A 17206-nucleotide genomic window follows, 5' to 3' on the forward strand; every position below is an offset into this window, starting at 1 on the left:
TTGCATGACCATATCTCAACTTTTGTAGGCACATGGGCAGGGTATTTAAATACTGAATTTCTGGATTCAAAAGCTGGATAATAGTGAAATCACATGCTAGGTCTTTTTTCTAATAAGGTATTGCACTTTAGGGCATTGCTTCTTGCTCTGGAAACAACTGTGAAATGAGTAAAAAATCTTAATACTTTCCCAGATTACAAACTGAAGCCATTGATTCAAAAACCAATGGAGCAACTTCAGAAAACTGGCAAAAACTAATGAGCTACTGTTGCTTTGCTTGGTACCAGAGAAGGATAAAATAAATCTGAAAATGGTCAGAGGTGTATTCAGTTAATTTGGATGAGAACTGCACAGAGCTGGGAATATTTTCATGTACACTATCAGAACCAAAGTGGGAGAAATACCACAAAACCCTATTAAAAGTACTGAAGCTACTTTTAGTGACTGGAAACTTGATGGAATCCCCCCCCCCCCCCAAAGAACAACACATACTTACACTATTGCAACACAAGAGATTCTGCAGAAGCTAGAAATCCAGATCAACACACCCAACACACTGCAGGAAATCAGCTGATCAGGCAGCATCTATGCAGAGGAATAAACAGTTGATGTTTGGGCGAGATCCTTCATCTATTGTCCTGTCAACTGTTTATTCCTCTCCGTAGATGCTGCCTGACCTTAGTTTCTCCTGCATTTTGTGTGTTTTATGCTATCACACAAAGTGACTTCACCAGTTTCACTCTGGGCACAAGCAGTGTAAAATCTTACATGGAAGAGAAAGATAAAAAAGGACACTGTACAACCATTGATAACATTAACATCAAATTGAAATATTATCTGCATGGATAAAATAAATTACTAAGATATATGCCAAATAAGTCTTGTCTGGAATGCACAGTCGAAGAAGTCCAAGGTCTGATATGCAGGTGTGGAATGAAGCTCTCGTCTAGATAAGCTTAAGTACAATATTAACAAAGCAGACAATACTTTTCATAGACATGAATATTTTGCATTATTTATTCCTTGGAAAAGACAAACACTCACTGGTCTTCCAATATACTTTTCACTAATGTCAGTGCAACACTCAATGGTTCTATTCTTGGCCACTGCATTTTCAGCCAGGGATAAGTGCATAAAAATTTCTTCACACTTGTCTTTTCCACACTGCACAGAATACAAAAGTTAATCTTTGAGCTAACAAATCTCATTCATGAGTACTCATCCAATTTTCCTTCTTTCTCAGAGAGTTTCTTACTCTCTATGTTATTTCATCTTGTGACTTCGCACTTAGATTGCTGTTCTCCTATCGAATAATTCGAACATATGACATTTCTTTTTGACATTTTCTGTAAATGTAGACTTTGCTTTAAAAGAAATAACTTTTTCATTTACAGCTCATTTTCTGTCAGAATTGTGCTATTCATGGCACGATGAGCCTAGACCAATAAAGCATTCAATGATTAGAGAGAGAAGGATTAAAGTGTCCTTTGATACCATGAAAAGAAGTACACTGGAGAAAGCTATTTTTCTGACTGTTCTATTTATCGACACCTATGAATAGAATACTTCAATTAAAAGCAGACACTCATCTTTATAACTGTAAGTACCGGCTGCAGTAGTGACCTTGATCTTCCTATTGGATGCCACTTTGATTTTCCATCTATTACCAGTTTGACATGTATTTGAGTGACCTTCTACATTGTTGTAATGAAGCCAGCAACTTCTATCTGTAATATAGCAACCTGCTTGGCACTAACTTAAATCCTACAACTTCAGGTGTTTGAATCAAAGTTGACCTAATTTTTTGTACACTCAGTGGCCACTTTATTAGGTATCTCCTGTACCTAATACTGAGTGTATGTTTATGGTCTTCTGCCTCAATAGCCCATCCACTTCAAGGTTCACCGTGTTGTGCATTCAGAGATGCTCTTCTGCACAGTACTGTTGTCATGTGTGGTTATTTGAGTTACCGACTCCTTCCTGTCAACTTGAACCAGTCTCACCATTCTCCTCTGACCTTTCTCGTTAACAAGGTGATTTCACCCTCAGAAATGCCACTTACTGGATGTTTCTTTTCCTTTTCACAATATTCTGTGTAAACTCTGTAGCAGGGGTTCCCATCCTTTTTTACGCCATAGACCCCTACCAGTAACCAAGGGATTCATGGACCCCAGATTAGAAACCCCTGCTCTAGAGACTGTTGTGCATGAACATTCCAGATTCACACATTCTGAGACAGTCAAACCACCTCCTCCTGCACCAACATTCATTTCATGGTCAAAGTCACTTGGATCATATTTCGTCCCCATTCTGATGTTTGGTCTGAACAACATCTAAACCCCTTGACCATATCTGCATGCTGTTATACATTAAATTGCTGCCACATGATTGGCTAATCAGCATTAACAAAATGTACAGTGGCCACTAAGTTCAGGTCATTCACCTGTACCATTGACTCAGTTTTTCCTGTCTCCATTATCACCTGTGAAGTGCTTCTTCCTTTGTGTTCCCTCTCTGTATTTGCCCTTAAGGCTGATTCATTCTGCGTAGGCTCTATGCCATAGCCTACGCAAGTGGCCTACACCGTTGTGAGCATTTACACTTGTACATTGGTGTGTCTGCGTCGCTCTGCAATTCACCGCCAAAACGCTAACTGGCAGTGTGGCTTCTATGCTACTGTGTTGAGTTTCTTTGTGTACTTCAAACAATGGTGACTGAAATGGAGCACAGAAACTGCCGACACGGTTCGGAAAGTTCTATAGTTGGCAAAAATCAGATGCAATAGTTTCCCTTTAGGCAACTGAAGGGCAGGGAAGGAACTCTTGGCTGCAGTGTTTTCCATACAGCTTTACAGACCTCCAAAATTACGGAGGACACTGTGCTTGATGCCAGTTTGTAGCTAGTTGCTAGAGCCTGTTGATTTCCACCTGAAGATAAAACTCAAAATGTATAGGAGGAAATGCGATGCTACCAAGCGGACCAATCACAGTTGTGCGGTCTGTGTCGCTGCGACATATAATTACATTTTTTGGGGGAGGGGCGCATCAGGCTACAGCCTAGGGTACGTGGTTATGCCGTACCTATGGCGTAGATTTGACGCAGAAGTATAAATAGGTCTTTAATGTCCTATCAACTGGATGATTTCATTAACAGCTTATCCCCATAGCAAACCTGGCCTCCCTTAGTCCTGTCCAACACTTCCCCACCCGTCTGGAAAATAAAACCACTTGGTTTTCCCCTTCTCAGTGAGATAAAAGATCTTTGACCAGAAACATTACCTCTCTCTTTCCATAGATACTGTCTGACCTGCTGTGTGTTTCCAGCAATTTTTATTACTCACTTTCCCAAGCCTATCTGCATTTCAATTAGTTCCAATTGATTTATATACCACTGATTCTATTTATTATATACTCCTCACACTCGAATAAGCAAAACTGTAGCAATTTTGACAGTGCAATGGTGGATGATTGGCTAAGCTCTTTCAAGACTGTAAAAAATTACTTCCTGGTTTCATTTCCACATGTTTTATCTCTAATTTACAAATTAATTTAAACAAAGAAAACAGTTCCCAAAATGTAATCTGTCAGATCAATCTTGTCACATTGCTGAACTTTCCTTCTAAACTCGATATGGAGTAGACTTGATGGGCCGAATGGCCTAGTTCTAGTCCATATGATCTAACTGAATTTCCCATTTTATGTTTCCTTGAAGACTAAACTCTTCTAACTTCTCTAGTTTTGATCAAGGATAATTGGTCTGTTCCATTATTATTTCCTCGTCCACAAATCTATCCTACTAGATAAGAAACTCTATCTTTTACTACAAAACCCTCGTATTTCCAATATATGCCAAGTCTGCTTATAAAGACAATAAATATATTTATGTCTTTATATATATAACAAAATACTAGCTAATTTAGGTAGTTCATCATAACACCTTGGGCTTGTTCCTCTGCTGTTCTGTTCAATATTCTGTCTCAGAAAACCAGTGTGTTTGTCGGTCCACAGTAAGAGGAATAGTCTACAAATGGAGGAAATTCAGTACTGTTGCTACTCTCCCTAGGAGTGGGCGCCTTTCAAAGATCACACCAAGAGCACAACGTGCAATGCTGAAGGAGGTGTAAAAGAACCCAAGGGTAACAGCAAAAGACCTGCAGAAAACACTAAAACTTGCTAAAGTCTCTGCTCATGTGTCCACTATAAGAAAAACACTGAACTTGAATAGTGTTCATGGAAGGACACCACGTAGGAAACACTACTCTTCAAAACAAAGATAGATGAGACAAAAGTTGAACTTTTTGGCAGAAATGAACAACGATATATTTACAGGAAACACAGAAATCTACAGCTCATTACAGGCTCTTCTGCCCACAATGTTGTGCCACCATGTAACCTACTCTCGAAACTGTTTAGAATTTCCCTACCGCACAGCCTTCTAGTTTTCTAAGCTCCACGTACCTAAGAGTCTCTTAAAAGACCCTATTGTATCTGTCTCTACCACCATCGCTGGCAGTGCATTCCATGCACCTATCACACACTGTGTGAAAAACTTACCTGACATCTTCCTTCGTATCTACTTTCAAGCTCCTTAAAACTATGCCCCCTTGTGTTAGCCATTTCAGCCCTGAGGAAAAGCCTTTGGCTACCACACAATCAATGCCTCTCATCATCTTATACACCTATCAGATCACCTCTCATCCTCCATCACTCCAAGAAAAGAAGGCCAAGTTCACTCAACCTATTCTCATAAGGCATGCTCTCCAATCCAGGCAACATCCTTGTAAATCTCCTTTCATCCCTCTGTATAGTATCCACATCCTTCATGTAATCAGGTGACCAGAACTGAGCACAGTAATCCAAGTGGGGTCTAAATAAGGTCTTATATAGCTGTAACATTACCTCATGGCTCTTGAACTCAATCCCATGGTTGTTGAAGACTTCTTAACAACAGTCAACCTGCGCAGTACACGCAAAATGCTGGTGGAACACAGCAGGCCAGGCAGCATCTATAAGGAGAAGCACTGTCGACGTTTCGGGCCAAGACCCTTCATCAGGACTAACTGAAAGGAAAGATAGTAAGAGGAGCAGCAGCAGCTTTGAGTGTCCTATGGACATGGACCCCAAGATCTCGCTGATCCTCCACACTGCCAAGAGTCTTACCATTAATATTATATACTGTCTTCAACTTTGACCTACTGAAATGAACCACTTCACACTTTTCTGGGTTGAACTCCATCTGCAATTTCTCAGCCCAGTTCTGCTATCGATGTTGCATTGTAACTTCTGACAACCCTCCAGACTATCTACAACAGCCCCAATTTTTGTGTCATCAACAAATTTACTAACCCACCTTTCTACTTCCTCATGCTGACTATCCCTAATCAGATTTTGTCTCTCCAAGTGTTCATAAATCCTGCCTCTCAGGATTTTCTCCAACATCTTAGCCACTGAAACATTGTTGGTCATATACAATATAACAGTGAACACTGTTTCAAAATGTAATTTGTTGGCTGTCAAGCAGTATGGACATCCTGAAATGGACAAGAAAGCTGCTATACAGGTCCTCCTATTTCCTGATTAAAAGTAAGAAGCACTGGCAGTAGTAAGGTAGTGCCTAGTACGAGAATCAGCTTTAAGTTAGTTTGATTAAGTGAAAGGATATTGACATTTTCTCTACAAATTTGTCTTGCTCGTTGTTGGATGGTGGGAAACTATCAAGGTCCTTTTGCAGTCTAGTGATCTGCTTCCCCATTTGGTCCAGATTCTTCTGCAGCATTTCTGCTGAAACTGTAGACAACAAAGATAAAGAGCGTCTGTGAACCACTTATTTTACAGCTTCTCAAATATGCATTGAGTGCAATTACAGGAATAGATCCGAGCTTCAACTATCCTCAGGAAGGAAACCAGCCAAGGTTACTAATTGTCATTCAGTGATTCTAACAGGAAATAACCTAAGTATACAGGTTCTATGAGGAAAGGCTTGTATATCTTGTAAGAGATCTGATATTGCAGATCAGCTCTGAAACAATTGCTGACCCTTGGGAAATACAGATCTGAGGTACAAAATCCAGCCTTTTCTGGAATTCTACATTAAGAAAGCTTTGAAAATCTGGAACTCCCTTTCACAGATGTGCAAAGTCAATTCATGAGAATGTTTTCAGGACTGAAGGGACTGAATTATAGGGAAAGGTTGGGCAGGATAGGTACTTAATTCAATGAAGCAAAGTAGACCAACGGGTGAACCTGATAGAGCTGTATAAAATCATGAGGGGCAAAAATATGATAAGTGCACAGTCCTTTTTCCCCAGGGAAAGAGAATTGAAACTAGAAGGCATAGGCTTCAGCTGAGAGAGGCGAGATTGAAATGGGATATGACGGGCAACATTATCGTGCAAAGAAAGTTGATTGAGGCAGCAATAAGAAAACCATAGGAAAGGTACATGTAGAGGGAAAGGTCATAGATATATAGGTCAAACATGGGCAAATTGGACTTGTTGGATGAAATGGGTTGAAGGGCCTCTGTATCTGTGCTGTATTACTTTATGACTATATTACTTCATGCCTGTGTCAACTGTTAACTAAATCAAAGGTTAATAGAGTTTTAATAAACAGAAGGAAGTACATGTGGTGAGGTCATGGATCAGCAACAAATTCACTGAAAGATGAACATGTATGAGGAGGAAATGGCCAACCTCTGTTCCTATATTCTCAGTCAATCCACAACGCAGTTTGTTAGTTTGTGAGACTTGAAACGGACAGTGGCACTGTTTACACAGTAGAAATCTGTGACAACAAGACCACAATTTCCAAAAAACAAATACACTCTTGACAGTTTTCACATACATTTACTGCCTGGAAGAAGTCACTGAATGGCAATCAGACATGTTTTTTTTTAACTATTTCCTCACTATTGAAAAGTGTGAATGAAGCAGGGCAAAAGAATTAAAACCAGTCTTATTCCCATTTGGTTAGCTTTGGAGTCTCCTCAGGATCCAGCCTTGACTCTTTACCAACAAACTACTCTTTGATATCGTTACCTAACACCAGCTGTACATGCAAGATGGTTACATGTACAATTGGTATTGGATAATGTCACCCTCCAGGTCCTCTAAATTTCCAATGGTCTTTCTTCATAGGGATAATTTTGGGAGCGGCATGAGGAGTTAGGGCTCAGGCAACCTATCCTGGGATTGGAGGCCTGTCTGGGTGTGTGAGACGAAGGAATGGAAAAGGAGTTGCTCTGTAGCCGTTGGCTTATTTTATTTTGTTGTTGCTGCTGCTTTTTCTCCCGTTCTGTGGAGCATTGTGGGCATGTTAAGTTGGCACCAGACAGCGGGGTGATATTTGAGGGCTGCTCCTTCAATGTACTGGTTGCTGCTAACACAAACAAAACATTTTACTCTATACTTCAATGTACAAGTGATAAATAAATCTGTATCTGAATTTTTCATCAACTCAATGAGGGGAAAAATGAGTGAAAAATATCCAACATATAGTAATAAAAAAAAGATAAGCCATAACTCTTGCCCTTATCCACTACCTCAATCATTGTGTATAACCTTAACTAAAATGGATTGGTTGAACTATATCATTCTATTTTTAGCTCAAGCTAACCTCCTGAGCATATTGACTGTGTTACCACAACTGCTTACCGAACATGTTGGGGCTGCACGGCTTTATAAGAGTTAATGTAACGCTACTACTGTGCCAGTGATACAGGTTCAATTCCACCACTGTCTATAAGGAGTCGGTTTCCTCTGGGTGCTCTAGTTTTCTTCCACATTCCAAAGATGTATAGGTTCGTAGGTTAATTGGTCATGTGGGTGTAATTGGGCAGCGTGGACTCATTGGCCTGGAAGTCCCTAATACTGTACAGTATCAATCTCAACAATATATCAGGCTGCTTCATAAAAACCACTGTATGGCTTCACACTTCTCTGTTGCTGTGATATTTTCCCATGACCTTTTGAATTCAGTCATTGAGTTCAGTTCTGGCCTCTTACGCATCTGCAATTCCATTACTGCATCAATGAGAACAATGTCGTTAAACTTGCATTTTTAAAATATTTGCTAAGGACATATGGTGATAACTGTAACAATTGATACTAGCATGGTTCTGGAGGACTGGAAAATTGAAAATGTCACTCCACTTTTCAAGAAAGGAAAGAGGCAGGAGAAAGAAACTATAGGCCAGTTAGTCTGACCTCAGTGGCTGAGATGATGTTGGATTCAATTGTTAAGAATGTGGTTTCGGGGCATGTGATGAAATAGGCTGTAGTCAGCATGGTTTCCTCAAGGGAAAATCTTGTTTGAATTCTTTGCAAAAATAACAAAGAAGAATTGGTGGATGTTATGTAATTGGATTTTCAGAGGGCCTCTGACAAGGTGTCACACATGAGATTGCTTAACAATTTAAGAATCCATGGTATTATAGGAAAGATACTAGCATGGACAGAACATTGGCTGATTGGCAGGAGGCAAAGTGTCAGAATAAAGGGAACCTTTTTTGATTGGCTGCCAGTGACTAGTGGTGTTCCACAGGGGTCTGAGTTGGGATTGCTTCTTTTTACATTATATGTTAATAATTTAGATGATGGAATTGATGCATTTCTGGTAGGTTTGTGGACGATATGAAAACAGATGGAGGGGCAGGTAGCTTTGAGGACATAGGGAGGTTATTGAAAGACAGACAGATTCAGAAAATGGGCAAAGAAATAGCAGATGGAATACAGTGCTGAAAAGTGTACGCTCATGCACTTTGGTAAAAGAAATAAACCAGTAGATTACTTTTTAAATGGAGAGAAAATTCAAAAATCTGAAGTACAAAGGGACTTGGGGGTCCTTCTGCAGGATTCCCTAAAGGTTAATTTGCAGGTTTACTCAGTTGTGAGGAAGGCAAATGTGATGTTTGCATTCATTTCGAGAGGACTGGAATATAAAAGCAAGGATGTAATGTTGAGGCTTTATAAAGCGCGGGTGATAGCTCACTTGGAGTATTGTGAGCAGTTTTAGGCCCCTTATCTAAGAAAGGATGTGCTAACATTGGGGAGGGTTTATGAAAATAATTCTGGAATTCAAAGACTTGTCATATGAGGAGTGTTTGATGGCTCTGGGCTTCTGCCTACTGGAATTCAGAGGAATGGGGGTGACCTCATTGAAACCTATCTTATATTGAAATGCTTCAATAGAGTGGATGTGGAAAGGTTGTTTCCTATGCTGTGGGAGTCTAAGACCAGAGGCCACAGCCTCAGAATAGAGGGGTGTCCTATTAGAATGGAAGTGAGGAGGAATTTCTTTAGCCAGAGAGTGGTGAATCCGTGGAATGTGTTGCTAAAGGCAGCTGTGGAAGCCAAGTCATTGGGTATATTTAAGGCAGAGGTTCACAGATTCTTGACTAGTCAAGGGATGAAGGGATACAGGGAGAAGGCAGGAAATTGGGGCTGAGAGGGAAAATAGATCAGCCATGATGAAATGGCAGAGCAGACTTGATGGGCCAAATGGCCTAATTTTAATCTTGTATTTTATGATCTTATTTACTGTTCATCCCTGCTTGTCCTGAATTGTGTTGTTATGTACTAATTAACACAACTGGTCCGTTGGAAGTCACTGACAAACCATACTTGGGGATTGGTTGAATTTTCTTCCTTGATGGATGTTGGTTAAAAGGATGTTTTGTTTACGACAGTTTGGAAGATTATGATTGCAGTTACCTTTTTTGTTCAATTCCAGATTTACAGAATTACTTGAAATTGAATCCTGCTGACACAGAGTCCACTGGTATCACTGGATCAATGTTTGAGAATGCAGACTGCTGGCCTAGAACCTTAACCATTGCATTTCCATACCTATTAGGAAGTGGGAACTAACCCTGCAGTCCAATCTACAAACTTCTCTCTAAATCTATCTATACCTGTATCACTGTATGTCTGCTCACGTGATTCACTTATGAGTTGTGGGTTTATAATACCCACAACAAAGAAACTTTCTATATTTTACAAGGTATTGTTGAAACAAACAAGTCAAAAGAAAAATGTTAACGTTTCATTTGAAAAAGAACATTAACCTTTTTGATTTTTCATAGGTTAGTTTGGTAATTTTACCCATTTCTGGAAATGGAGGTGAGGTCTCTAGTCACAATATCAATGCCAGACCTAATAATTTTGTTTACATTTAAGATTTACTTAATTTAATTTTATATTTCAAGAATTGCTTTCCCACTTAGTCAAAAAAGGGTTAAGGCAGAAACAGCAGTGAAAGCTCTTGATGGAACCACAGTGAGCCCTAGCGATGATAATTTTTACTGAGAAATGAGTATACTTTAAACCAGTGCTCTGACTTCTAACTAAATTTGCACAAATCGCTGTCAATGTACATCTGTGGAGAGGCTGCTGACATCAGTGGCCTTGCATCAATCTCAAGCCACTGGTTCCTTTTAAAATGATCCGGCAGTTTAATAGATTTGAGAGAAATCTAATAGCATTGTGCAATACCAATAAAAACAAACTGCATACTGGCAGAGCTATCATTATTAAGTAGGTCAGAGGCAGAGATGGCTGCTGTACCAGTTCTAATCAATGGCTACTCACTTCACAAGATGCATTAGTGGATGATGAGATTAATACTTTCCGGTTATTATCTAGGTCATTCTCTGTTTAAAAGCTTAACAAACTCTTTACCTCGACTTGCTTTTTCCACATGGTTTAGATCTTCAGTGAAGCGAATAACTTCAGGGTACTGTTCTTCACAGGTTTCAGCTAAAAAGTGCATCAGTGTCATCTTCAGATCAGTTGATTTTGTATCTCTCAACTGCACCAAAAAGAAAGGGGAAGAATATTAATTTTTACTAGGCCATCTCAGAAGGCAGTTACCAATCACTCATCATTCTATAGATTTCTAGTTAGACACATCAGATTGTGTAAGAATGGCTAATTCCCTTTCTGACAAGATATGACCAAATAAATGGGGTTTTATAGAAACTGTTGTCACCACTACCAATATAATTGAATTTGCTCTGATTTCTTCTCACCAAATTCTTCTAGGCTTCTAGAATATTAACCAATTATGTAACCACAATTCTATTGTACACTTTTACTATCCTTATGTCAAGGGAAAATGAAAACTATGGCAGTTTTAAAATGCATGCTGATTTACTGTCACTCTTCTTTCACACAAGTCAAAGTTTTCCTACAAGAAATCCATGTTCCACGTAATTTCAATATGTGCTGACATGAGGTAAACAAATACCAATGTCATATTTTACTGCCTCCCTAGCTCAAATGTACTGAAGCACTGTAGAAATGTGATGAAGTCGAAGCATCTATTCCAGGATTTAATTCTTACCATCTTTGTGGGCTACTTGTGTAGGTGTATAAAAGAATCGAGGGAATTAAGTGGGCTATTTTTACCAAGCTTTAAGAGCTCAAGTTAATCAATAAATAATGAGTGAAAGTATTACAAAGCCATTAGCATTACTGGCGTTGTGTGTTCACTCCAATGCACTGGGCATTACCAAGCTCTCTCTTTCTGTTCCTGAATCAAATATGAACCTTAAAATTTCTCCCCTCCCTCTCGCTTTTTCCATTCTGATTCCCGTCTCACCTGTCTTCTCTTGACCTGCCCATCACCTCCCTCTGATGGCCCTCTTTTTTCCCTTTCTTCCATGGTCCACTGTCTTCTCCTATCAGATTCCTCCTTCTTCAGCCTCTCCTACCTATCCCCTACCAGATCCTCATTTCATCTCTTCCCCACCCACCCACCTTCCCCTTACTTGGTTTCACCTATCATCTGCCAGCTTGTCCTTCTCCTCCTCTCCGCAACTTCTTGTTTTGGTTTTGCTTCCCCCCCCCCCACCCTTCCAGTTCTGATGAAGAGTCGTGAACTGAATGTAGACTGTTCAATTCTCTCCATAGATGCTGCCTGACCTGCTGAGTTCCTCCAGCATTGTACGTGTTATTCGACTTTTCCAGCATGCGCAGAATCTCTTATCAATAAAGGAGGTGAGATATTTCTTTAGCCAGGGAATGGTGAATCTGTGGAATTTGTTGTGACAGTCAGCTGTGGTGGCCAAGTCATTGAGTACATTTAAGGCACAGGTTGTCAGATTCCGGATTAGTCAGGGGATGTAGGGATACAGGAAGAAGGCAGGAGACCGGGGCCAAGAGGGAAAATGAATCAGCCATGATGGAATGACAGAGCAGACTCGTTGGGTCAAATGGTCTTATTCAGCTCCTATATCTTATGGTTGAATCACAATATTGCACTCTCTAACTGCCCTTATGAAGCCAAGGATAAGCAACTGTTGCATTAGACTGTTTAATTGTTATTTACTTTGCAGCTTCATAATTAACTGCCTGCTGTTATTTTATATATAACCACTTACATGCACCTAACTGTTTAGTATGCATCTGTGTACCCCAGTGGTTACAGTCTTTGTAGCATTTGGGAAAGTTCTGGAAACTTTTCTGGTGTTGTGTTATTTGAATAGGGGCTATCTGATTGGTTGAGTCTTATCTGCAAATTTGAATCGGATGTTTCTTAATGGTATAAAAAGAGCTCATCACATGGTCCCATCATCTTTGTTGCTTCTCTCTCTTCCCATAGAAGACCTCTGTCACTGTCCATTTTCAATTCTCTTTGTCCTTTTAGTACTTAATAGAAGTGCTAAATAGAAGCAATAAGTTTTAAGCCTTTTTTCTGACTTGTGAAAGAACCTTGGATTAAAAACATCAGAATCCAACACAACCTTCTTGAACCACTGAAGGTCTTTTAGTGAAGGAACTGCTACATTGCTGTTGCTTAATCTGTGATGAACTACAAAGTACCTCCAAGTCAAGATGGTGAGAGACCTGGAGAGGAACACATAGATGGTGGTGATGTTCTCATGTGCCTGAAGTCTTTGTTGTTCATGGCAATAGAGGTCTTATATTTGGAAAGTGCTGTCAGGATAACCAAGGCAAATAGGTACAGTACATTTTATAGACGATAAACACTGCAGCTATTATGTGCTGGTGGTGAAAGGAATGAATAACTAGGGTGGCAGATGGGATATTCTTCAAGCAGGTGGCTACTCCTGAAAAGTGTCAAGCTTCTTCAAAGTGGTTGGAAATGCACTCACTTGGGTAAATAAAGTAAATGCCCTCATATCCGTGAGTTATAGATAATTCATGAAATATGATGGAAAGGGTTTCATTAATTACCCATCAACAAAGTTAAAAACATATTAACATATACAGTCAGCCCTCCTTATCCGCAGGTTCCACATGCACAGATTCAAACAACCGCGGATTGGGAAAACCCGGAAGTTCCTTCTCCAGCACTCATTGTTTGAGCATTGTTCGCCTCGCGTCTCATGTACAGACTTTTTTCTTGTCATTATTCCCTAAACAATACAGAATAACAACTATTTACATAGCATTTACATTGTATTAGGTATTATAAGTAATCTAGAGATGATTTAAAGTATACGATATAACCATATAACAATCACAGCACGGAAACAGGCCATCTCGGCCCTCCTAGTCCGTGCCGAACTCTTAATCTCACCTAGTCCCACCTACCCACACTCAGCCCATAACCCTCCACTCCTTTCCTGTCCATATACCTATCCAATTTTACCTTAAATGACACAACTGAACTGGCCTCTACTACTTCTACAGGAAGCTCATTCCACACAGCTTCCATATAACCTACGCACATCCTTCCATACGGGAGGATGTGCATAGGTTATATGCAAATACTACGCCATTTTATATAAGGGACTTGAGCATCCGCATTTTGTTCTGTGGAGGGCCCCAGAACAAATCCCCCGCGGATAAGGAGGGCCGACTGTAAATCTTAACAAACTTAAAAACATATAGCAACAGGTGGACAAAGTCCAAAGTTCTGCAACATAGAACACTATGGCATAGTGCAGGCCCTTTAGCCCACAATGTTGTGCTGGCCTTTTAACCTACTCTAAGATCAAACTAACCTTTCCCTCCAACTTAGCCCTCCATCTTTCCATTATCCATGTGCCCATCTAAGAATTTCTTAAATGTCCTTAATCCAGTATTTCCTGACCTTTTTGTAGCCCGAAGCCCCCAAAAGCACATAATACTTTCTAGTACACCCATGTAAAATGTCTACCGTATGCTAGCATGAGAAAAATGATTCTGCATTAAACTTTTATTTGTCTTTAAACCTAGTTTACACAGTACCTACTGCTGTACAGCACCTTCAATACCAATGTGATCCTTGAACTTCTTGGTTTTTAGCATAGTTGAAATATCAGGTTCAGGTTGTGACACAAAAGCCTTATCACATGTAACAACATCCAAGTGGTCTATGTTTTTTGAGAATATGTGGTTCAACACACTGAAGCCTCTTTTAACAAGGTAGGAAGATGGAAATACAATGAACAGCAGTTTAGCTCTTCTCCAAAGATCAGGAAACTTCATATGACAGTATAGCCACGTCCCACAAAAGTTGACATTTTTGGAAAGCACTTTTGCTTCTTCATCATTGCAAGCTCTCTTCCTGTACTTCCACCTTGCAAAGAAATGGGTTAATTACCTTCTCTGGAATTTCCTGACCACTCAAATCGTATTGATTCTGAAACTACTTCCTCAGTAACTGCAGGTATGAGCAGTACACTTGCAAACAACTGCCTGTGAAAGAGAGTGCCATACTTTCCATGCAAGGAAAATGTGAGAACATTCTTCTTCCAATGCGTTGCGTTATATATTTCCAATTTTCCGATAAAAGTGGACATTGCACTTTTTGCCTGAAGTAAATTGAAATTCTCACTTTGCAGTTTCACACTTATAATGTTCATTTTTTCACACAGATCTGCTAGGTAAGCCACATCTCCATGTAGAAGTTCAATCTGGTTTCTCTAGCTCTTGATGACTTTGAGGAAAAAAGTCAACCATAGTGTCAAAGAGATCAAAGAAATATTTTAAGCAGCAGCTTTTTGACAGCCAATGCACTTAAATGTGAAGAGCAAGTGTTCATATTTTTCATTGTTATCTTGGCATAACTGGTGAAATATTCTACAATTTAATGGATGAGCTACAATTTTGTTGATAGCAGGTAGTACAAGCTTTAAAAAAAATCACTGGCTGAGGATTTTGGTTGTGAGATGTTGATAATGAATTACACAATGGAATTTCTTTTTTCAGAACTGCCACTAAACCAGTATGGCAACCTGTTATACATGGTGCTCTATCTGTTGCAAGAGAAATCATGTTCCTAATCGGAGTACTTTTATCCTCAATACAGTCGGCCCTCCTTATCCGCGGGTTCTGCATGGGTGGATTCAACCGTGGATCGGGAAAACCCGGAAGTTCTCTATGCAGCACTCACTGTTTGAGCATGTACAAACCTTTTTTTCTTGTGATTATTCCCTAAACAATACATAACAAATATTTACATAGCATTTACATTGTATTAGATATTATAAGTAATCTAGAGATGATTTAAAAGTACAGGCAGTTCCTGGGTTATGAACGAGTTCCGTTCTTGAGTCCGTCTTTAAGTTGGATTTGAAGTCGGAACAGGTACATGCGGTGTTATTAACCATCAGTTAGACAAACGTTTGTCTTAGTATATGGTATATATTTTACCTTTCTATGCATATAAAACACTTAATAAACATATGTATTTCAATAATTAAACCACTGCGTTGCTTAGTAATAATTATAGCTTTCATCGGGGTAGGGCCTTTCACATGCTCCATTAAAATTGTTCTGATCGTTGACCGACTATAGCCTAACACTTTTCCAATGACCGAGGACGTTTCACCTCTTTCTGGTTGCTTTATTACTTCCACTTTATTTTCAATCGTGATTGTGATTACTGTATTTTTGTGAACAGAAACACTGCGGATTCAGAGCTGTGCCGGGTCCTAAAGACCACTGCTCTGAGACAGGTTAAATAAGGGACTTTGTGGCGACCCATTTCCTGGCACATCCGAACCGACTCACAATTAGATAGCCTACGGGGGTTTGCGAGCACAGAGCTTTGGAGCCTCTGCGCCATGGGGGGGCAGCTTGAGGGAGGCTTAAAAGTGAGGCTGAAGATTTCGAATAAAGTTTTTTTCCTTCGACTGCAGTTACCGACTCCGTGTTGTAATTTTAGCGCTGCGTGTAGCACACCGCTACAATTGGTGACCCCGACAGTCCAAACGATTTTTGGACCAGAAATGACCGACCCCGCCTCTGTTCATGCGGTTTCGTTGAAACTGCCGGGTTTCTGGACACAGCGCCCGAACCTATGGTTCCAGCAAGCCGAAGCCCAATTCCACGTTCGCCAGATCACCTCAGAAGACACCCGCTACTACTACGTGGTGAGCTCCCTCGACCAGGACACAGCGGCCCAGGTCGCGGAGTTCGTACAGTCGCCCCCGGCAGACGGCAAGTACACAGAATTCAAAGCCCTGCTCCTCAGGACTTTCGGACTCTCACGGCGCGAGCGGGCTGCCCGTTTACTGCACCTGGATGGCTTGGGCGACAGACCTCCATCGGCTTTAATGAATGAGATGTTGTCTCTCGCCGATGAACACACACCCTGCCTCATGTTTGAGCAGGCGTTCCTGGAGCAGCTGCCCGAGGACATACGCCTGCTGCTGTCCGACGTGGATTTCAGTGACCCCCGGAAGGTGGCAGCCCGGGCGGATTTGCTGTGGAACGCCAAAAAGGTGAGCACAGATCATCGCACAGATCTCCCAGCCACGCTCCCGGCAGCAAACCAGTCCAGGCCCGGCCGCAGAGCCTGCCAACCCCTGGCCCAATGAACACTGGTGCTTCTACCACCAGCGGTGGGGCGCAGAAGCCTGCCGTTGTCGCCCGCCCTGCAAGTTCCCGGGAAATGCCAGGGCCAGCCGCCGCTGATGGCTACGGCGGCTGGCCATCAGGATAGCCTCCTGTATGTGTGGGATAGAAGGTCGGGACGCCGGTTTTTGGTCGATAGTGGGGCTGAGATCAGCGTTTTACACCCGACGAGTTACGACACCCACAGCAGGGCACCGGGTCCCCCCCTGAGGGCCATGAATGGCAGCACAGTAAGGACCTATGGCACCCGTCAGGTGCAGCTACAGTTCGGCTCCAGCCAGTTCACGTGGGACTTCACACTGGCCGCCGTAGCCCAACCGCTTCTGGGTGCGGATTTTTTGCGGGCTCACAGCCTACTGGTCGACCTGCCCAGGAAGAGACTGGTACACGCCGAGACCT

At 41.1% G+C, this 17206-nt stretch overlaps 1 protein-coding gene across 1 annotated transcript in view; it reads right to left on the bottom strand.

Annotated features, from left to right (window-relative positions):
• Nucleotides 1–17206, bottom strand: part of LOC132405559 (protein diaphanous homolog 1) — a 116147-nt gene that overhangs the window by 84034 nt on the left and 14907 nt on the right. Inside the window, exons 5-6 of the mRNA XM_059990456.1 lie at nt 10676–10805; nt 5661–5786 (exon numbers count right to left, since the gene is read on the bottom strand). Coding sequence (XP_059846439.1) covers nt 5661–5786; nt 10676–10805 — 256 coding nt within the window. The remainder of the gene's footprint in view (nt 1–5660; nt 5787–10675; nt 10806–17206) is intronic.

Source organism: Hypanus sabinus, chromosome 15 (genome assembly GCF_030144855.1).
Source record: "Hypanus sabinus isolate sHypSab1 chromosome 15, sHypSab1.hap1, whole genome shotgun sequence".
NCBI classification, from domain to species: domain Eukaryota; kingdom Metazoa; phylum Chordata; class Chondrichthyes; order Myliobatiformes; family Dasyatidae; genus Hypanus; species Hypanus sabinus.